This window comes from Macaca fascicularis, chromosome 17 (genome assembly GCF_037993035.2).
Source record: "Macaca fascicularis isolate 582-1 chromosome 17, T2T-MFA8v1.1".
Classification (NCBI taxonomy): Eukaryota; Metazoa; Chordata; class Mammalia; order Primates; family Cercopithecidae; genus Macaca; species Macaca fascicularis.
Window position 1 is genome coordinate 8,718,227 of NC_088391.1, and position 23,613 is coordinate 8,741,839.

The 23,613-nt window shown below is 37.4% G+C and overlaps 1 protein-coding gene across 1 annotated transcript in view; it reads left to right on the forward strand.

Moving 5' to 3' along the window:
* Positions 1-23,613, forward strand: part of LOC141409003 (uncharacterized) — a 208,819-nt gene that overhangs the window by 12,570 nt on the left and 172,636 nt on the right. Inside the window, exon 3 of the mRNA XM_074022127.1 lies at positions 13,130-13,202. Within this exon, the coding sequence (XP_073878228.1) occupies positions 13,130-13,202 (73 nt within the window). The remainder of the gene's footprint in view (positions 1-13,129; positions 13,203-23,613) is intronic.

Genomic DNA, 23,613 nt, shown 5'->3' on the forward strand with positions numbered 1-23,613 from the left:
TCTCTCATATAGAGTTTCCTTGGATTGTTTGCTGGTGGTTAGGGAGCATCACAGCAGCTTGAGTGGACGTGTGCAGCTGGCATTGGGGAGGTGGCATTTATAGGGGTCTGGTGTTCCTGACTGTCTTCTCTGTGCCTGTCATGACTTCTTGTGGTCTCTTACTGTGCAAGCGTCTCTCACGTGCCCTATTGTATTTGGAAAATGGGGGACTTAAGGTCATTCCTGGGTATTTGATATTCTTCTTTAGCTTTTGTAAATGGGCCTTCTTCTAATTGGTTGTATATATTCTATATGTTGGTTGAATTACATATAACCAATAATTGATATATAGAAAGCTATTCTAAAATGTAATGTAACCAAGCATTTTTCAAACTCTTATTAATTGTAACCTTGTTTTGTGGTTATTTTCCTTGGATTTTCTAGATAGATGGTCATATCATCTGCTAAATAAGTACATAAATCAATAAATTTAAAATAAATTATTTTAATTTAATTTAAAATAAATGGTTAGATGAACGAATAGTTAAAATAAAAAATGATTACTTTGGTCTCGTTATTTCTATTTTTTATCAGTTAGACTAGATAGAAGGAGAAGAGACTGTTTATCCGTTGAGAGATTTTAAAAACAAGATTAGTGTATTTCAGCCAAATGTACTTCCCTTGTCCCAGAGAGGATAGGCTATATGATCTCTGAGGTCCTCTCCTTGTTAGTCTTTTTACTGTGTTTACTGTAGTCCCATTGTACCAGTATATTCAGTTCCCATAGAAAAACAAAACAGTGTCTTCCCACAGTCACTATAGGTAAGTCAGCAGTGTATGTGATTAGGGCCAAACGAGTGTTGATGACTGCCTGATACTGACTTCAGAAAGTTTGACTCACCTTGCAGAAATGAAAAGCCAACATTGTGCGTTAGCATCTATGAAGACTGTAATGAGGCAAATACATTTGTCCAGAAACAGGCGGATATTGATACAGTGATTTTAAGTGCTTTCCCCAGAAGTACCATAGAGAAAGCAAGAAATATAGAGCCGTGGATTACAATAAATGATAATAAAACAGCAGAAGCAAATAATGCACACTTAATAGGGAAGTTTATTTTCCACACTTCATCAGATTGCTACTGCAAAGTACTAGTCTAAAAACTTAATATGAACACCGTCTCTGTAAATATGGGAGAAGTAATCTTAAATCATCCAGAATTAATTATCTTTGTACTAAGCTGTTTAACATTACTCATTGAAAATAGCTTCTCAAGACAGGCAGTATTTTTCTGCACACAAATAATTGTGTTCTCAGGTTGGAAATGTTGCCACATATTAAACCAGACACATTTTTTGCTTCTAATTCTTATATTACTATCAGTTTATTTCAGGGGAAGTTAATTTGAGAATTGAAATCATGTAGCAGAATGATTTTGGTTGAAATTGATGTTTCTAAGCCTGATGCATTTTCTATTAGTGTTATCATTGGAAGTTTGTACAGTGAACATGCCAAACATTACATTTAGTTTTCTGAAAACTCTAGCAAGTATTCTTTTTTTTTTTTTTCAATCCACATTATATTACTTTAACTGACAGGTAGTAATTAGTTTTATATTGGGTGAGCTAATTTGCCACTACTAGCAGATTTTGAAGTTATTTTGGTATAAATACATTGTCCTCTACCCCCAAACTTTATACTGAAAATTCTCTGCTAAATTTTAGGATTTTAATTTTGATAATGGCCCAAGATATTGGAATAAAATATAAATGTGAGTTAGCATTAATATCTCAGTTTAGGGAATAGCAAAGCAGGAACGTGGCCTGCAACCACATTTCTCCAGGGTCAGCACTAGAGAGAGGCTAGGTGAGCCCTTGCCTCAGGCACAAAATTTAAGGGACACCAAGATAGTCAGTAATACAAATAAAAATTTTATGCAGTTTAGAAAGTCAAGATTAATGCAAAAAATTTATAATGAACAAAATATCAAAATTTTAAAGGAAGACAGGATCAGTATTACTGATTTTTCCTTTTGTGTCAGGCTCCAGTTTGGTTGGGAACAGCACTGTTACTGATTCTATCTGTAATTAAAGTTTTAGTATTTCGTTCATCATGGATTTTTTTCCATTAATTTTGATTTCTTAAAAATATTGCATTAATATATTACTTATCTCGGAAGCATATCTGAATTATTGGAGTAAAGACATTCTGAAAAGTCTTTCCTGCACAACAACAATGAAAGCACTGGCAAAAATACCAAAATAAACTGTTTTAGAATGGTGGAAATTAATCAAGGGTTTATAACAATCTGAGGAATATTTATTCAAGAAAAAGATCTGAATCTCAGTAAGAACAGTGAACTTTGTGATTTTTAAACTTACTTTATTCCCATTCTTTCCTCTGCAGCTCCATTGTAGCCCTCAAAACTAATAGCCTAAGCTAGGCGCAGTGGCTCACACCTGTAATCCTAGCACTTTGGGAGGCCGAGGCGGGCAGATCACCTGAGGTCAGGAGTTTGAGACCAGCCTGGCCAATGTGGTGAAACCCCATCTCTACTAAAAGTACAAAAAAAAAAAAAAATTAGCTGGGCATGGTGATGTGTGCATGTAATCCCAGCTACTTGGGAGGCTGAGGCAGGAGAATCACTTGAACCTGGGAGGTGGAGGTTGCAGTGAGCTGAGATGGCACTACTGCACTCCAGCCTGGGTGACAGAGCAGGACTCCGTCTAAAAAAAAACAAACCAAAAACAACAACTAATAGCCTAGAAGCCACTGAAAGGGACAAAACAGGTTTAGAGCCCTCCAAGATCCCAGTCTCAGAAAATTGTCACTATATGATCGCTCTAGAAGCTTGCTAAAAATCTCCATTCTCAGAGCTTGTTTTGCAGAGCCCTAGGGCATTTGTGGAAAACAATCAGCAGTAATTGTTTAATCTCTCAGCTGCCTGAGGCAGTGACACCAGTTGGGGTTAACCAAAAAACTTAAAAGGAAAAATTGGGAAAGGAGATATCTATGGGGGCTTTAAAAAAAAAAAAAAAAAGGAGATATGTATGGGGGCTTTAAAAACCTCTGATGTAGTCTTAAGAAGGCCTTAATCTGTTATCTCAGACTAACAATGAGGCTTTGCATAAGTAAAGTAGGAAGAGAAGACTAAGAGTTGTAAACTACCTCCTGGAGTGTTGAAAGCATGTACCCCACCCCCCAACACACACAATCCCTCAGCAAGGGCTGTGATATGTATTGGTTCAAGACAGAAATCTCTCTCCCATCATTAGCTGACCACTGAAGCTAGACTTCAGCAGCTGAACATGGTAAAGAAAGTAGACTTTACGTAATTTGGGAAATAGCAATAGAAACAATAATAGCAACAAATATAACAACAAATCTTTATGCAGTGTGGAATCTTATTTCTAGAGTTGCCATATTTTTTTAAATCCAGTTTTCAACATAAAATTTCCACACACACACAAGCAGTAGCATATGGGCCATAACAGGAAAAACAAAAGTATCCCTGAGAAAGTCCAGATACTGGACTTATTAGACAAACATTTTAAATTTGCTATTATGAATGTGTTCAAAGAGCTAAAGGAAACCTTGTCTGAAGAATTAAAGTAGGAAAATGGTGTCTCATCAAATAGAGAATATCAGTAAAGAGGGGGAAATTATTAAAAAAGGAATAAAATAGAAATGAAATTGAAAAGTACAGTGATTGAAATGAAAAAAATTTATTAGAGATGCTCATCGGCAGTTTTGAATTAGCAGAAGAAAGAATCAGCAAACTTGAAAATAAATCAATTGAAATTATATACTATGAGGAACAGAAAGTCAAAAGAATGCAGAGAAATGAACAGAACATCAGATTTGTGGGATACCATTATGAATACTAACATATATGTAATTGAAATCTCAAAAGGAGAGGAATGAGAGAAAGGGGACAGAAAGACTACTTGATGAAATAATGGACAAAAACTCAAGCAGCAAGAGAGAAGTGAGTAATCATGTACAGAGGATCTTCAATAAGATTAGCAGCTGACTTCTCATCAGAAACTGGAGGCTAGAAGATAGTGGAATGATGTATTCAAAATGCTGAAAGACAAAAAATTGTCAATTAAGAATTCTATGCCCAGCAAAACTATTATTCAAAAAAGAATGAAAGATTAAGATGTCTCAGAAAAACAAAAGCAGAGAATTTATCACTAGCAGACTGCCCCTACAAGAAATATTAAAGGTAATCTTTCAGTTTGTAACTAAAGGACACAAGTCAGTAACACAAATCCACAGGAAGAAATAAAGAGTAGCAGTAAAGGTAATTGTATAGGTAAATATAAAAGAGTACAAACCACTAAGAAAATAACTAAAAAATGTATAGTAAAAGAAACAGAATGAAAATGAGACACTGAAAAATGTGTATTTAACATTGAAGAGGTCAGTAATGGAGGAACAAAAAGACGTCAGACATAACAGACAACAAATAGCAAAATGGCAGACGTAAAATCCTGCCATTTTTAGTTTTTACTTTAAATGTAAATGGACTAAACAGTCTAGTCAAAAGGCATGGATTGGCAGAATTAATAAACATGAAATAAACATGACTCAACTATATGCCATTCACCAGACTCACTTTATACATGAAGACACAAATACTGTGAAAGTAAAAGAATAGAATAAGATATAACATGAACATAGTAATAAAAGGAGAGCTGGAATGGCTATACGGATATGAAGTGAAATAAATTGTAAGTTGAAAATTATTACAGAAGACAAGGTCATTACCTGTTGTTGAAGGGATCAGTTTCTCAGGAAGTCAATTTGAACATACATGTATTTAACAATAGATCCCCTAAATATGTGAAGCAGAAACAGAATTGGAAGAAGAAATAGAAAATTCAACAATAATATTTGGAGATTTCAGTACACATTTTCTTTCTTTCTTTTTTTTTTTTTTTTTGAGACAGAGTCTCGCTCTGTTGCCCAGGCTGGAGTGCAGTGGTGCCATCTTGGCTCACTGCAACCTCCGCCTCCTGAGTTCAAGTGATTTTCCTGCCTCAGCCTCCCAAGTAGCTGAGACTACAGGTTCATGCCACCATGCCTGGCTATTTTTTTAAATATATTTTTTAGTAGAGACAGGCTTTCACTATGTTGGCCAGGCTTGTCTCAAACTCCTGAACTCAGGTGATCTGCCTGCCTCCACCTCCCCAAGTGCTAGGACTACAGGTGTGAGCCACTGTGCCCGGCCTCAATACCTCATTTTCAATAATGGGTTGAAACTGAGAAGATCTTATTTTTTGCTGAAGATCAGCAAGGAAATAAAAGGCTTGAGCAACTTTATAAGCCAACTGGAATTAACAAATACCTAAAGAACACTTCACCCAATGGTAGCAGAATACACATTGTCTTAAATGTCTCTAGAAAATTCTTTAAAATAGACTATGTCACAGAACAAGTTTTAATGAATTTAAAAGGGCCGAAATAATACAGAATATGTTCTCTGACCACAATGGAATGATATTAGAAATCAAGAATAGAAGGAAATTTCAGAAATACAGAAAATGTGGAAATTAACACACTACTAGTGGGTTACAGAAGAAATCGGAAGGCAAGTTAGAAAATAGTTTAGGAAGAATGAAAACAAAAACATAACACAATAAAACTTCTAAAATGCAACTAAATCAATAGTTAGAGGGATTTTATCTATTAATAACTATATTAACAAAAGAAGAAAGATCTCAAACCAACAACCTAAATTTTCACCTTAATAATGTAAAGAAAGAGCAAACTAAGTAAACTAAATATATATTTATATGTAATATGACATAATATATTAAAATTGTATATATTTAAAATTATATATTTATAGATATATAAATAATAAACTGAATATAAACTAACTATAGTAAGGACTAGAACAGAAGTAAATGAAATAGAGAATAGAAAAACAATAGAAAAAATCAATAAAAACAAAAAGTTGTCTTTTGAAAAGATCAAAAAATTGACAAATCTTTAACTAATAGAAAAAGAGAGAAGACTCAGTTATTAAAATCAAAATAAAAGAAGGAGAATCACTACCATTTTAGAGAAATTAAGAGCATTGTGAATACATTTATTTCAACAAATTATATAAACTGAATGAAATGGGTAAATTCCCAGGAAGACATATACTACCAAACTGACTCAAGAAGAAGGGGCAGATCTGAAGTGACCTATAACGAGAAAGGAGATTGAATTAGTAATCAAACATTTTTCCACGAAGAAAAGCGCAGACTGGGATGGCTTCACTGGTAAATTCTACCAAATGGTTAAAGAATTAACAACAGTTTTGCATAATGTTTTTCGAGAAGATAGACAAGGAGGGAACATTCTTGGCTCATTCTTTGAGGCCAGTAGTACTTTGACACAAAAGCCAAAGACATCACGAGAAAAATATCAGCTGTTATTCTGTATGAATATAGATACAAAAATCTGCGAGGAAATACTACCAAACAAATCAGCAGTGTATAAAAAGGATTGTATACCATGACTAAGTGGGATTTATCTGAGGAGGGCAATGCTGGTTTAACATCTGAAAATCAATCAATTTAATATACCATATTAATATAATAAAGTACAAAAACCTCATAATCATTTGAACAGAAACAGAAAAAAAAAGCCACTTGACAAATTCAAACAGCACTTCATGATAAAAATACAAAACTAGGAATGGAAGGGAAATTCCTCAACCTAATGAAGGGAATCTGTGAAAAACCCACAGCTAACATCGTACTTATGAAAGACTGTTTTCCTTTTAAAATAAGGAACAGGCAAGGATGTTTACTGTTTTCACATTTATTCAGCATAATACTGAACGTTCTAGCCAAGGCAGTGAGGCAAGGAACAGAAAGAAGAATCATCCGGATTGGAAAGGAAGAAGTAAAATTATCTCTTTGCAGATGATGTGATCCTGTATGTAGAAAATCCTGAGGACTCTATACACAGACTGTGAGAACTAAAAAACAAGTTCAGTAAGGTGGCCATATACAGGATTAATAAAAATCAGTTGTATTTCTATGCACTTACAATTGACAATATGAAGATGAAAATTTCCGTTTGTAGTAGTATCAAAAACAATAAGATATTTAGGAACAAATTTAACAAAAGACATTCAGGACTTGTATATTAAAAACTGCAAAACATTGTTAAAAGAAATTAAAGGTAACGTACATAAATGAAAAGACATCCTGTGTTCATGGACTGGAAGACTTACTAAGGTGACAATGCTTCCCAAATTGATCTGCAGATTTAATGTAATCTCTATCAAAAACAGAGGTCTTTTCCTTCCAATAAATTGAAAAGCTAATCCTCAAATTGATATGGAAATGCAAAGGACCCAGAATAGTCAATGTAATCCTGAAAAAGCAGAACAAAGTTGAAGGAATCACATGTCCCAATTTCAAAACTATTTTAATATAAAACTAAGGTAATAAAGACAGCGTGATGCAGGCAAATTATATCCTTATAGATCAGTGGTATAAAACTGATCCATAAGGCCGAGAAGCAAACCCTTGCATTTTTTATGAATTGGTTTTCAAAAAGGTGACAAGATAATTCAATTCAAGAAAGGATGATCTTTTTAATAAATAGTGCTGGAATAACTAGTTGCCTATGTGTAAAAGAATGAAGTTGGATCCTGCTTCATACCATATACAAAATTAACTCAAAATGGATTATTGACTTAAATGTAAAATATAAAACAGTAAGTCTCAGGAATAAAAGTAAGAGTGAACCTTCATGATCTTGGATTAGGCAATATTTTCTTATATGTAACACCAAAAGCAGGAGTGATGAATATATAGGTTAGTCTTCATAAAAATTATAAAATTGTTTCCTTCAGAGGATATCATCAAGAAAAAGACAACCCAAAGAATGAGATTAAATTTTTGCAAATTACACATCTAATAAGGATCTTCTATCCAGAATATATACAAATGATTTCACTTAACAGTGTAACTTTTGGGGGATGATAAAGACAAATAACCCAATTAAAAATTCAACAAAGGATTTGAATTGACATTTCTCCAAAGAAGATACACAGGTGGCCAATAAGCATATGGAAAGGCAGTCCACATTAGTCATTAGGGAAATGCAAATTAAAACCACGATAATATATCACTACACATCTACTAAGATGGCTAAAATTAAAAAGACAAAATTAAGTGTTGGTGAAGATGTGGAAATGTTGGAGCCCTGATACCTGCTGGTGGGACTGTGAAATGGTACAGCCGTTTTGGGAAACAGTTGATAGTTACTCAGATTATAGGCATAGAGTAACAACATGACCCAGAAACTCTATTCCTAAGTGTATACTCAAGAGAATTGAAAACTTACATCCATATAAAAACTGGCACATGAATGTGTACATAGTAGCCTTAAACTGGAAGCAATCCAAATGTCCATTAACTGATTAATAGATAAATAAGATGTGGTGTATTCATACAATAGAATATTATTCAGCCATAAAAAGCAATGAAGTACCGATTTCTGGTACAATATGGCCGAACTTTGAAAGCATTTTATTAATTGAAAGAAGCCAGACACAAAATACCACGTTATATGATTCTGTTTATGTGAAGTGTTCAGAATAGGCAAATTCAAGTGACAGAATAGATTATTGGTTGTCAGGGGCTGGGCTAAGGAGGGCTGTGGAGTATCTGATAATGGTATGAGTTTCTTTGGGGGGTGATGAAAATGTTCTGGAATTTGATAGTGGCGATGCTTGCATGACCTTGTGAATATGATAAAAACCATTGAATTGCACCTTTTAAGATGATGGATTTTATGGTATCTGGGCTACATTATCAGTAAAGCTGTTATTTAATAAATTGTTTATCTTCATTTCTGAGAGTTTTAGTTCTCCCCAAGGCAGGTGCTCTGCCTTGTCCTGGTCCTGCTCAGATTTCAGTAAAATATCTAGATTGGAAGATAAGAAACCTGAGGAGTTACATGTGAAGTGCCAGCAGCTATAGTAGAGTAGAAGCTTAGTGGCTCAGTGGAACTCTGAAAGCAATATTCTCTGAGCTTTAGGTGTCGGGACAAACTCTGTGTGCTTAGCAGGGCCATGTTGTTCAGCACTGCAATACAGTCTTTGATGCTCTGGCTCTATGTCATTCAGAAAGGTTAAATTATGCTGAGCATCATGTTAATGGATTTATTAATAAGGAAGAGTTAAGGCATACTTTATAGGGTATATTTCTGTTTAATAGAAATATAATGTGAGCTGTATATGTAATTTTCTGTTTTTTAGTACCTGCATTTAAAAATCAAAAAGAAACGTGGAATTAATTTTAATATGTCTTATCTAACCTGAAATATTTAAAATATCATTTTTCATGTGGAAATATTTTACATTTTTCATGTTGAATCCTCAAAATAATGTATTTCATACTTAGAGCACATCTCAGTTTAGGCTAGCCACATTTCAAGTGTTCATTGGCCACCCCTTGCTGAGTGGCTACTGTCTTGACAATGTTAAGAGTGATTTTCATGAAAGTAGATGGCAGAGCTTTCAGAGACGCAGCATGGTATACTGGTTTTGAGTTGGATCCAGATTCAGATTCTGGCTTTGGCTCTAGCGCTGCATTTATTTATTCTTAAAATATTTACTGACATCTGTTCTCAAAAATCATAGTCTATTTCTACATAGGGTCAGGCATATGAATACTGGAGAGAAGTATCATCTTTTATTGTGCTAATTATTGCAAGACCCAAGGAAGGCAGTGGTCATTTCTAGCTAGGAAAGAGTTGATGGTGTTCAGGAAGGGCTTTGCAAAGAGGAGAGGTCTGAGCTCCATCTTGGAAGAGGAGGTAGATGAGAGCAGAGGCGTTCTAGGAGGAGGCAGGAGCAAGGGCAGTGAGGAGGCTTGCAACAGCACTGCCCAGGCGATTGCTTATAGCTTGGTTCACATGGAGCAGGAATGGTTGGTTGAAAGGGTGGTGTGGCTGAGCTGGAGTTGAGGGCCATGTTATTCCAGGGCACCTGCAAGAGGCTTTAGAATGCATTCCTTTTTTCTTTTTTCTTTTTTTTTTTTTTTTTAATCTGAGTTCAAGATTTATTATCAAGCTACATTAATCAGGACAGTGTGGTATTTATGCTAAGTTGTTAAGTTATACAAATAGATTAATGGAATTGACTATGAACTGGAATTAGATCCATACATATACAGTCAATTTATATACAATGCATTTCATATTAGACAGTGAACACCCATAGAAGAGCTTCAAGAAGTAAGTGATGAGGTGGGATTTGATCTTTCTTGCGTTGTTACCTTGGGCAAGTTATTGAGCTTTCAGATCTGCTCCCTTAGTCTCCTGTTCTGCAACATTGGGTTATTGAAATCTACTCAGGCTGTTGCTATGAAGATTGAGTGAACTAGTATATGAAGCATACCTGATGGTCCAGCTCAGACTCCTGCTGAATCGAGAGACTGCTTCTCTGGTAGTGTCCATCTGTTGCCCTAGCTCCTGTTCTTCAATGTAGTTGTGCTGCAGCAGTACCCAGGGAAAGCTTTCAAGAATATAAATCATTGGAGCACAACAATCAGCCTCAGGGTGGTGTCCAGGAATCTATGTTTAACAAATCTATGTTTAACAAATTCTCTCCGTGGTTATTATGCAGCCACCTGTTTTGGGTTTGCATACCAATGTGTAGAGTTCACGTCCTCAACTCTCGTCTAGGACTCTGGGCCATTCGGTAACATCAGCTCTTTCTGCCTCTTACATCAGCTTCCATGTACTGTTTCCTGGCCGATGGTCTTGTAGACCCTAGTCTGATCACAGTGGTAATTACCAGTGGCCTCAGGCTACTCTGTTTCATGTTGCCCAGTTGGTTCTTAGGTTGCTCTTCATAGATTGGCCTCATTGAAATGGTACGTGACATCTTCCACACATGTATGTATCTACTTCACAGACCTTAGCCAGTACTCCTTAATTTTGTTCACACTCTTATTTAATTTCCGTGTTAACATAAAGTCACTTTCTAACTCCATTCCACAACCTGAAGTATAATTCCAACTGGTCTATTAATTCAGAGCTGTTCTATTTGCAGCTCTTTATCTATGACCGTACCTATAATAATAATAATGACAATTTTCTTTTCTTTTTTTTTCTGTTACAATTAGTACTATCACTGCCATCATTGATACGTTTACCTTCAACCCTGTAGTGATCCACGGTAGATCCAAATATCTCTGTTTAAAGGGGAAAGTCGCTATTGGAACAACACAGAGTGCCTCTGAATGTCAGATTTACTTTGCTTGCATTTAATTTCATGGTCTTAACGTGTTTTTAAGATTCTGATTGGACGTGAACAAAATGACAGGTTTCATCTAGCATATCAACTTTGACTTTGTCACCACCGTTCTGTGACCATGTCACAGAATGCTGATTTTAATCCTCCATTTTATCCTCACATAATTAATCTGAAAAATAGGGAATGAGAAATGGGTGGTACTAAAAAGAGATTAAAAAGTTTATTTGGCAGCTGGCTGCTCTTTCATGCAAAAACAAAACAATTTATAGTAGGCTGCTGGTTTAATGGGTCTCCTGGTGGGAGGGAAAATTATTTAAACCCTTTTCTATTCCTTCTTAGAAGAAAACGTCCTTTGGGAACTTGTGAATTTTCTACCTGGGGTACCCAAATGGCCTTGATTGCACTAGTTTTTACTCCCATTAGCGTTGTGCATGCTTTGAGTTTACGTTATTGTGGGGTGGTTGTGATGCTGTTGTGCTGGTGGTGGTAGTTGTGGGTAGGTCCTAAAATAGATGGGTTACTACATTTATTACAAGACAGAAGTAAATGTTCACTTCATTGCCCCATGGACTTGGGCTTGGACCTGTGTGGGGTGCTGCTCCCTGGCCACGCCTGTCCTGAGCTAGTGGGCAGCTCTTCTGCACGCTTCCCTCTGCATCTTATTCCTGCATCCGTCTGCCCCCTGCATCTTGTCCCTCGCTTGCTCTTGCCTGCTTTCCCTTTCACCTGCCCCTGTTGGAGATCAGCATGCTCCGTCTCACCTTTTTGTCTTCCAGCCCTCAGCTTTTCTTTCTGTCACATCTATGCTCTTGGAAAAGAGTCTTATGTTGCAAGGGGGAAGTCGAGGGGGTTGGAAGTAAACGGGGGACTGGGTGGGAAGAAATAATTGAAAAGATACACATAAGCCCTTCCAAATGCTGGAGGTCATTCCTTTCCTTTCTTATGTTTTATATACCATTGATGGTAAATTAGAATGGAATCAGTTATTCATACCCAGACCATTGATGTTACTCAGAAAAATGATGTATGTTGAGCAACAGGTAGTTTAGAAAATGTAGTTGTTTCATAATCACCGGGGTTTTCAATCCTGTTTATTTTTTTTTGTTTGTAAAATTAAGAAATTGCCATGTGTATAGGTAAAAAATGGTTGAATAATCAGCAATTTTGTATAAGTCAACCTACTAATAGCAGCCATTCTGTGGTATATATGCCAGTAACATTTGGGAGGAAAATTTGTCTCTTTTCTACCACTAGTAACTAGTCTTCCTGTTGGACAATTTAGAGAAGAGAGTTATTTGCTGATTTTTTGAATTAAAGTTTTCTTAACGATTTAATTAATATTAATGTTAATATTGTGTGTAGGATTCATAGTTCCTCTGTTTTTTTATTGCTTCTGAATTAGAAGAAAATAAGCATGACAGTATAAATTTGGTGCATAATATGAAAATTAAGATCTATAAAATGGACATGATTGTTCATATATCAGAGGTATTCTTCCCTTGACAAAAGCTCTGTCTTAAGTCCTTAAGATACTTCATTTATATGGTGTATTTAAGAATCAGTTTGCAGATCATTAACTACTTGAGGGATTAATATAGACAGAAAATTGAAGTCATGTAATCCACTGAGGATTAATCTGAAAATAAGATTAAGTATCTCTAAAATCCTACACTCAGCTAATGGAAAAAATGGTGAGTTGATGAAGCAACTCCAATTATGAAGAGTCTGTGGTATAATTATTGCATAGATTCAGGGACTTCTGAACTAAGTTTATGTTTTGGTGAGAAGACCTATTATAATGAAATTACTGTTTATGCCTTCCTGAATCTTTCTCCTTCTAAATTTTCCTATATCTTTTTCTTTTTAAGGTTTCCACAGCTGGATTGTTTACTAGGGCCCATTGTCACCAATGGCAGTAAAACTCATTTTCTGGCGAGCAGGGTGAGTTCATGTGGATTTCTACCTGATTTATTATTCCATTCGATTTGGGCCTGTGATTGTCTCTCAAATATTGTTTACTTCCTGATACTCAAGGTAAATAGCTGGTGGTAGTTTTTTTTTTTTTTTTTTTTAAAAATAAGTGATATTATTAATGAAACAAGTCAATGAAAATAAATTATATGAAAGCTTAATTTTTTTTTTAAAGCTGTGAGGAATCTAGTTACATATTGACTGAGTTCAAGTAACGTGTTAGTGATTTTAAATTTGTAGGGTGTGTTTAGAGTTGACACCTCTTAATAGCAATTGATCTTCTGTAACAAAGGGTCATGTTAGCATGTGTTTAGTAATATTAATGGACAGACATAGGACATGAGCTTTAAGTAGGGGATGTGCTTGATAACTGAAGTTACTGAGGGAAGAAGACCAGATTGGGAGGAAAAAAGTGAATGCAGTGCAAACAGTCCATTAAACTAAGAGCAGAAGCTTTAGTGAACAGCCAAGACCACAGAAAGCTTAAAACGTTTGAGGGAAGCTTTTCTGAAGGCTGCTGCTAGCCCATATGGTGCTTTGTGCAAATTAGACCAAAGCACCCCTCTGTAAGACATTTCACTTCCATCTGATGGGAAATTATTCAGCTATACTGATTTTTAGTACAAGACATTTTATTGCCATGTGCTAGAAAATTGTAATATAAATAATCAAATTACCCATCTTTAAATCATCAAAGTGTTAATAAAAATACGAACAGCTTTTAAACGAGTAGAGAGATGCTTGCGATGAGACTGATGCCTCCTTAAACATGGTGCTTTTCCACAGTGTGCAACCTGAGCAACTGGCAGGTTGGCTCTGCCTTGTTGGGATTCAACTCATGATAGACTCTAAGGAAGGAACACTTTTTATTAAGGTCTAGTCATAGGGGACAGAGGATAGAAACAAGAGTTTGAGGTTTGGCTTTGACTAGAAACTTGGGTGGCTTGAAAGAAACTTATCGGAAGCACAGTAGCTATAGGTTTGGGGTCCCAAAGGGTTAGCCTGAACTTTCTAGGACTAAAACTAGGAAAGAAACACCTAAACTGTGCTTTAAACTAAATTTATGACTGAGTTGCTACCATGTGGTGATTTATAGTATGTGCTTTCGGATTCGCCCTACTTTAATCATGAAAGCTTCATTCTATAGATCACCACCTGTGTGGTGTCCTTGTTCTCAAAGATGATTTAAACTTGGACTGTTTTTCTCCGTAAAAGAGATTTGCTTTCAGAATGTTGAGTACATTCATAATGGATGGTTCTTCATTACTTACAAATTTTTGTAAATAATCTTCTGATGAAACAAAAAGCTATGATGTTGCTGTTAGGTGTATTTGATAGATGTTGGTTGACAAATACAGGCTAAGTAGGATGTGGCAATACTTTGGGGCCAGATTTAGGGACTGCAGGTGGAGTATGTGACTGGTGATTGAAAAGTTAATGAGGAAATTGGAACAGATATGGGGAAAAGTCATATGCAGTGCAGGTAGGTGGATGTGGCAGTCATGGTAGTTGGAGTCATGGTGAAAGTGGTGGAGGTTGTGGGGTGGTGAGGATGGTGGTGGCTGCTGGAGTGGCTGGATGGTTGGTAGTGGAGGGCTGGCAGCTGCCCCTGTGGCGCTGAAGACACATAAGAAGGAAGAGATGACAGATGGAAAAGATGCCAGGCTGTGGACACAAATTATGTGGCCTAAGTAATAGCTTTTGGTTTCTTGGGTGCTGGAGACAAATTGACCAGAGGGATATTCAAGGGGCCCTCTCTTTGTGGGATGAAAAGTTCGTTCTTTTTTTTTTTTTTCTTTTTTTGATGTGGAATCTCACTCTGTCACCCAGGTTGGAGTGCAGTGGCACAATCTCGGCTCACTGCAACCTCCACCTCCCAGGTTCAAGTGATTCTCCTGCCTTAGCCTCCCGAATAGCTGGGATTACAGATGCGTGCCACCACGCCCAGCTAATTTTTGTATTTTTAGTAGAGATGAGGTTTCACTAGGTTGGCCAGGATGGCCTTGATCCCTGACCTCATGATCTGCCTGCCTCAGCCTCCCAAACTGCTGGGATTACAGGCGTGAGCCACCGCACCCGGCCAAAGTTTGTTTTCTTATTGTATCATTTATCCCCTTCTCCCCCATTCCCCTCTATGTATATAGTGGAGGATATGATACTCTGAATACAGAAGCACAGAAACATGATCGATTACAAAAACCATTCATTCAAAAACCATTTTTGCCCCGGTGTTATTTACATCTAAAACGACCTCCCCTCTGCTCCCTCAACACACAAATGATCTATGTTTTGAAGAAAGAAATGTAGATTTTTTTTTTTTTAATGAGTGGAGGAGGCAGAAGGAAAAAGGGAAACTAGATAAAGAAGGCTTAGATCAATTAATTCCTCCCACCCCTACAGTTGTTTAGCTGTCTGTTCTACTTTGTGGATATTATCCTTGCCTGTGGAACACCAAGGGGAGTGAGAATATGAAGGCACTTTGGATCTGATGTTTGGCACCTGTGATACTGAGCTAATAATTTTGTGTTTCATGTTTCCTTATCTTTCAGTAGAGAGAATGATATTCCTTATTAGAAAACACAGAGGGAATATTTGTGAAAACACTGGCTTAATGAATATTAAAATGAAACAGAATGATAGGTTTGATGATGATCTGGTATTCTCACTGTCCTGAATCGTCATGATTTTTGGATTGAAATAATTTGTGATTGCATGGTCCAAATAGTTGTCCTCATTCTTTTAAAGAGGAGATCGTTTACGGTGATTCTGTAAAGATGTATATACTCTGCAGCAAGAGAGATTTAGGATAGCACAGCTTTTGAAAGAGGGGAGTTAGTGGGTTATCCTGCAGTGGATGTTAGATTAGGTATAGAGCACCACGTGCTTGATGCGTGCTTAATGGGACAGAATGACTTTACCCTGTGCAGGTGCTAGTAACAGCCACGTACAGTGGGTGCTCCTAGTTCAGTACTGTGCTGAGCCCGGAACCCCATCTGAGGAGGTGCTGCCATGGCTCTCGTTTTACAGCTCTGAGAGGTGAAGCGTGGAGCTACTGTTGTAGCCAGCCATGCCCGTTGCCACTAGGCTTTCTGGCCTCCTTGGAACCTGACTGGCTCCACTTTTTAATGTCTTTCTCATTTCTCAAATATTATGCATTTCAGACCAGCCCATCTCATCCCCCAGAGCTGCTTTAAAATTGAGCAGATAATTCTATCATTAGAGGACACCAGCTGAACAAGGCCAGGGGAATCCTAGAACTAAATTTGTGCCACATAATGAGATGTGAGGGGATCGTTGGTTGCAGTTAGTTTCCTAGAGACCTTAGAGATTTCTGAAGGTTATTTTTTTTTTAAATTTATTTTTCTATCAAAGAAGGTCCTGTGATTCAGAAGTATCTAAATCATTGAAATACCTCAGATTTGGAGAATGTGAAGAAACCCAGCAGTGTGTGCATCTTGTTTTCTGCTTTAAAATTATCCTCAAGAATAGATTAGAAGCACCGGGGTCACAGAGTCTGTTTTTTGAGGCAGGGTAAGGTTAATCCTTTTCCTAATTCATCTGTTTCATTAGGCAGAAAACACAGGAGGAAAACAAAAAGACCAAACACAGTTTAATATTTAAATTCATAGATCCAGAGCCCAGAATTTTAGTATGTTGGTTATTGGGATAAAAGGAGTGGTGGATTCAGTAAATGTCACATGAGCAGTTCTCTTAAGATGATAGAAACCATATAAGCTTCTTTGTTGTCCATTTTTAAATGGTGCATAAGACTGTGCAATTTTCCCTGAACCACTCTCTTGTATGTACTGTTACGTAGCTGCTGTAGCCAGGAATTAAACCTGTGATCTGTTTGATATGAGGCCAGATTTTATTAAACTAGGTCATCAGGGCACACACAGGGGGCTGGGTCATGCTGGCACTGTGTCGTCTTTGGAAATTAACTGGGTAAGCATGCCAGTAGGCAAACGAAGTGGCTTTGCTCCTGCTATTAGAAGCAGATAGCAGGGAGCTGTGTAATATTTGAACATGCATCCAGTTAATGATGAATTACAATGAGAATCCTGGAAAACTTCCTGCAATACTCATATTATGTCAAAGGAGTTCATCATATTTGAAATCATCACAGGAATTACAGAATAATTCAAAATGAATGGGTAATTATTCAAGTGTTATGTGAGTTATTGCTTCAGCTTGCACATTCTTAATACAGTGATTTCTTCCCTCTCCTTGTAGAAGCACTGAGAACCTGAGCTGACATCAGCCATTTGGTCGCGATTTCCTGGGGCAGAAGCTGGGGAGTTTGCATAGGGAGATCATTTATGTTCTTCTTTTGAAGGTTGAGTTTGGTTCTGTCTAGGAGATAGGAGAATGAATTAAATGACATTTAAAAAATGGCTTTTTAACATCTGCTTTTGCCTGAAAGGGATTTTGTATTTAATTATCTGTCATATTTATGTAGCTGTTACTCATTGTACTTAGCGTCCTGATTTTTAAAATGCTGCTTGTGTGTGTGTGTGTGTGTGTGTGTGGATTTAATGTTCAGTTGCTAATATGGGGATATTTCTCTGAGATGCCAGGATAGGAGAAAGGCCTTTTCAGAAGTCCTTGTCCACCCCACATGGCTTGGGAAGCAGCTTTGGCACATGGCGAGGGAGGAAGGGGTCTGCAGCATTTGTGTGCGTGTGTGTGTGTGTGTGTGTGTGTGTGTGTGTGTGAGAGAGAGAGAGAGAGAGAGACAGAGAGAGAGAGAGAGTTGGAGTCTCATTCTGTAGCCCAAGCTGGAGTGCAGTGGCACAATCTAGGCTTACTGCAACCTCCACCCCCTGGACTCAAGCAATTCTCATGCCTCAGCCTCCTGAGGAGCAGGGACTACAGGCGCACGCCACCACACCCAGCTAATTTTTTTTGTATTTTAGTAGAGACAGGGTTTCACCCATGTTGCCCAGGGTGGTCTCGAACTCCTGAGCTCAGGAGATCCACCCACCTTGGCTTTCCAAAGTGTTAGGATTACAGGCATGAGCCACTGTGCCTGGCCAGCATTTTCTTTTTTAAAATTTTAGTTTAATTTAGTTATTAATTTATTTTTTAGAGACAGGATTTCACCTTATCACCCAGGCTGGAGTATGATGGTGTGATCATAGCTTACTGTAATCTTGAATTCCTGAGCTCAAGCAATCCTCCCATCTCAGGCTTTTGAAACTAAGACTGTAGGCAAGGGTCACCAGGCCTGGCCAATTTTTTTTTTTTTTTTAAATTAAATTTTGGTAGAGATGGGGTCTCGCTGTGTTGCTCAAGCTGATCTCAAACAACCATCCTTCTGCCTCCACCTCCCCAAGCACTGGGGTAACAGGCGTGAGCCACCGCTCCTGGCCAGCAACATTTTCTCATCTTTCTGCCGTAGATTCCACTTGTCACTAGAATGTAAACTTCGCAAGGGTAGGGATTTTTGTCTGTTTATTCACTACCATTTTCCTGACACTTTGAGGAATAAACGCCTAACGTGCATTGAGCACTCAGGAAATGTTTCTAGAATGAATGAAGCAGCTTTGAATCTTGTATCTCTGGGAAGTAGATTCTTTTTTTTTTTTCATCTCGAAGGAAAACAAGATTTACTTAGTCTTTTGCTTATTCTTTCAGCAGCACAGAAACATATCGAGAGATCAGGGTGACGGTCAATTATTTTATTTTATGTTTTTAGAATGATGTATGTTGAATGAAATGTCACTGTGTAAGCAATGACCACTTTATAAGTAGTACAATTTCCTTCACCTTTTATTTTTTAGAAAATAATTGAAGTCACTTTTCTCTGTGACCAATCCTTCTTTTAGAGTGAGGATTAAAATGTTATTCTATCATTCACCTGCCTGGAAGCAGTTATCATGCACATTTACACCAATGCCTGAAAGAAAATGGAATATTTCAGTACCACAGAGAGCTTCATATTCTTTAGACAGCCATCAACCATGACATTATGTGAGGAATTCCACATTCCTTAAAAAATATGCTGGAAATGATGTTATATTGCATTATCATTATATTGGTATTGTAACTTACATTTGCTATAATTTAGTTTATATAATAAATCTTAAATTGACTTATTTCTAAGTTATAATACAATAAGTAACTTCACAGTACTTGAAAAAAATCCAAATTAGTCAACCATTATAACATATAAAGCTAGGTATGAGTATTGAAGTATAAAAATATGTTCTATCTTTGACATTTGAGAAATGTTTACTATTTCTTTCTTTCTTTTTTTTTTTTTTTGAGACAGAGTCTCGCTCTGTCGCCCAGGCTGGAGTGCAGTGGCCGGATCTCAGCTCACTGCAAGCTCCGCCTCCCGGGTTCACGCCATTTCAAATCGCTTTGAAATATAAAGAACTATATAGGCCTGAATCAGGATAAATAGAATTAGAAGTCCGTAAGAGGGCATTAAAACGAAAGCAAATAGGATGTTTTTCTCATAGGATTAAAATAACGTGCCCTATATACCCATGAAAGCCAATACTTTAAGTTATTTACATTCCAAACTGCTTACCTATGTTTAGGTATTTTAAGATTACTTCACTATATTACTATCTCTTTAACTTTTTAATTCTATTTTATGTATGCATACTATTTTAGAAATAAAATATATTTAATTACTAAAAAAAAAAAAAGAAATTGGAAGGAAAAAAATCCTTTATGGTCAAAAAACTAATGGAAGGACCAGCTTTGTGATAGAGGTCCCTGTTGTGTTCCCTCTCTGTTTTGTTTTGTTTTTTAACCTAGACAACTTGCTATACATGTTGCTCAGAATAAGAGGGTACATAAGTCATCAGATAGCCACAAAGAAGGACGATGTAGACTTTGATGACACTCTGGGTCATATCTCAGCTCTGGCATTTTTTAGTGTGTGACTTTGCTTATGTTCCAGTTTCCTTACCTTAAAAGGGGATGGTACCTGGCTTGCAGCTCTGTAAGGATTACATGAAATGAGAAGGGAGAGCACTCAGTAATATAACAGTGCCTGCTACAGAGTGAATGTTGCTTCTCACTTCCAAATGAAGCCTCATTTAAGTCTCCTTTAAGAACCTGACATTACTAGACTTGCTAATTTAACTGCTTTGCTTAAAAACATATATGCAGTTTTTTTTCTTAAAAAATATTTATTTCTCCTTCAGAATGGGGCATATTAAACAGAGTCCTGTAAGGAAGTAGAGCTGCTCGAGTTACAGCCTGGCACTGTTTATCATGTTTAGGCATTTACATAACTGCACTAATCTGAACTAGTTTGTTAATGAACGGACACTTCTTAAATATGGAACCCACGTGAGAGGCCACGGGGGAAATCTAAACTAAGTTTTTGAGGTCTCCCAATCCAGGGCAGCTCTCTCTTTGGAGTTTAAAGGAGTCGTCAGGTCTCTGTAATAACTGAAGAACATGAAAGAATTATATTGAAAACATTTGGCTAATTATAAATTCTAAAAGGCATTTCAGTTCACTCCAGCATTTTAACATCCACCAGGACATACAGATATACTTCTCGGTCCATCAAGTCAAAAGCTGTGTGTGGCTTTTAAATGTTTTAGTTGTAGTTTTCTTCTTTCCTCTTGAGGAGAAATTAAATTATCAGGGCAGGTTAATCTCCACAGACGATTATAGATGTGCAAATAATATGCCACTTACAGTGCATTTTTAATAGACTGCTTGTCAGAAGAACTCATGTTTTCTTCCGCTTCATGTAGAAGCAGTTCTTGTATATGCATTCAGAAAATAAAGTAGTCTTTCATTTAGTAAGGAAATGCACTCTTAACAAAACAATGAATCTTAATAGGAAGAGGGTATCAGGACTCATCTTCCCTCTCAAAGGCAAACATAACAAAATTGATAGTCTATGAAACTCCCTAGTGTCTCCTAGCTCCATGGCGATTTTTCATACCTCATGCATCCCTGTACCTTGCACCTTGTTATTTGTGAACAGACATTATTTCCTTACTGGGCCCTATGCTTCCTCAGTGGTGTATCCATGTCTTATTCGTTCCCAATGTTATTTGGCAAAGTGTCTTACACATAATGGGGATCCATAAACATTTGGTGAATCAATGAGGATTTTCTGAGCAAAGTGCGGAGGGCCAGATTCATTGTGGTTCTCGTAGTTTTAATTGTGGGTGAAGTGGAAGAATTCATTTCCTCGTTAGGTTCTGGCTGAGCCAGTGTGTTGTACTGTGTTTAGGATGGTAAGAGAAGCCTGCCAGAAAATCATCTAAGGTAATTTTTTTTTTGACAAAGTGGGAAGATATTCAAATAGGCATGAACAATATAGAGTTTCTGACAATAAAGTCAATATCACTTGAGGTTTTTTTTGGGCCCCTTTGATTCTTCTGGTTGGCTCTAGTGCAAATGAGAAGGTGGGGATGAGTGTGGAGTCTAAGTTTTTGCCTCCCAGATAGAGGGACACAGGGCATAGGAGCTCTGATTTTGGGTTCCTCAGTGTGAAGGAAGAGGGAGGCGAGTGGTCCAAAGGAAATGGTAAGAGGATCTCTAGAAATGGGGCTCAGTGGAGTGTCAGGCCTGGATTCCTCTAGAGGACACCAAGGATAACTTTTGAGACTTTCGAGACTTACTGTGATTTTGTACCTCTCCCCCGTGCCTGTCAATTTCCACTGCGTCCTGTGTCTTGTTGTGGCTCTGGCAAATTGATGAGGAGTCGGCAGGGTGGTTTTGCAGGGAAGGCCTCATTTCCTTTCCTGTGTGACCTAGTTCTTCCATCTGTGTCTCTCTTGATTGCATCTTCCCAGACTTCGTTTCATTCTTGGCTTTTTCAATACCTCCCAGGCCTATCTCCTGGCTGGTCTCAAGTCCTGTCCAAGGAAACCATGCAGCAGCCCTGAAGACTGATGCTGTCTCAGAGTTATGCTTTCTGATGCTGGATGGACCTCCCATAGATGCAGCCTCTGGGCGCCCATCTTACGCAAAGCTCAGGCTTGGGAGGAGAGCGGGAAGGAGGCGAGTAGCTAGGCCTGTACACTGTCAAAGGTGGGCTTTCACCAGGGCTTTCTGCCTTGGCCAGGCTCAGCCCTCCTGTCATCTGACCTCCGCATACATTTATCTGCAGGATGATGCCCCGATTTCTTAGCAGGAATATAAGACCCTTCCCACACTACATGTTTTATCCACATTTCCTGTCACACACTCCTTTTCTAGTTCAGGGATATATATATGTTATATATACATTATATATAATATATATACATTATATACGTTACACATTGTATATACATTATAATATATATATAGAATGCCTGCTTTGTGATAGTCACTGAGCCAGATGCTGAGAACGTCAAAAGGATTGAACTTTGGTTTTGGCTTTCCAAGAATTTACTATCTATTGGGATAGCCCAATATACAAACAGCTTCAAAAAAATAGTTTAAAGGAATGTTAATGGGGAAACACAGAGGTGGGACTCACAAGCCCCTTTTCGCCATCCTTCCTAAGCCACTCATCGTTCGTATGTATGGAGGTCAGCCAATATTGGTTTGATTGTGATGTTTTATATCCGTAATATTGTATGACAGTGATTGCTCTTCTGAAAAATAGTATTAGATACCGTAAGAACGATAATAGTCAAAAGGATTAAATTATACTACTTAGCTTATGGATTAAATAATAAAAACAAGCTTGTTGTAATGTTAGTGGTACCTGGTGTGTGAGTGGTATCTAATGTGGTAGGAAAAGAGATGAATATAAATCAGAAGTATTTTCAGTAACAAGGGGTGTGATTATTGAGTTTCAAAGAAAATTAACTTAGAAGAGTCTTTCAGTAAACATTCCTGTTATCACTTTATAATAATAATTGGTATTTCTAACCCCACCCTATTCCCTGCCAACCCCTCTGCTGTTGACGAAGAGATATTTTTGGCCCGAATGGTCTAGATGTCAGCCTACAAGGATTTGCCCACTCTCCCAGTGGACATTTGACAGTGTCTGGAGACATTTTTGGCTGTGCAACTAGCGTCTAACTGGAAAAGGCCAAGGATGCTGCTCGTCATCCTGTAATGCATAGGATAGCTCCTCATAAAGGATCTTACGACCCCAAATGCCAGTAGTGCTAGAGTTGAGAAACCCTAGTCTGGATGAATAGCCCATATTGCTGCATGGTCTTCTTATAACAGCCTTGTTATGATTTAATCCATCAGGTGAATAGTTTTGATGATCGCTCAGCATGTTTTGGAGAACTTTACTAATAATGTATCCCCAGTGTCTAGTACAGACCCTGTAACCTAGTCCACAATTCGTATGTATTTGTTGGTTGAATGATTAAGTGCATAATTCCTGGAGATAATAGCGTTTTATTTGTTTTCCAAACACTCCTTTTGTACTTTCAGAGTTAGATAATTG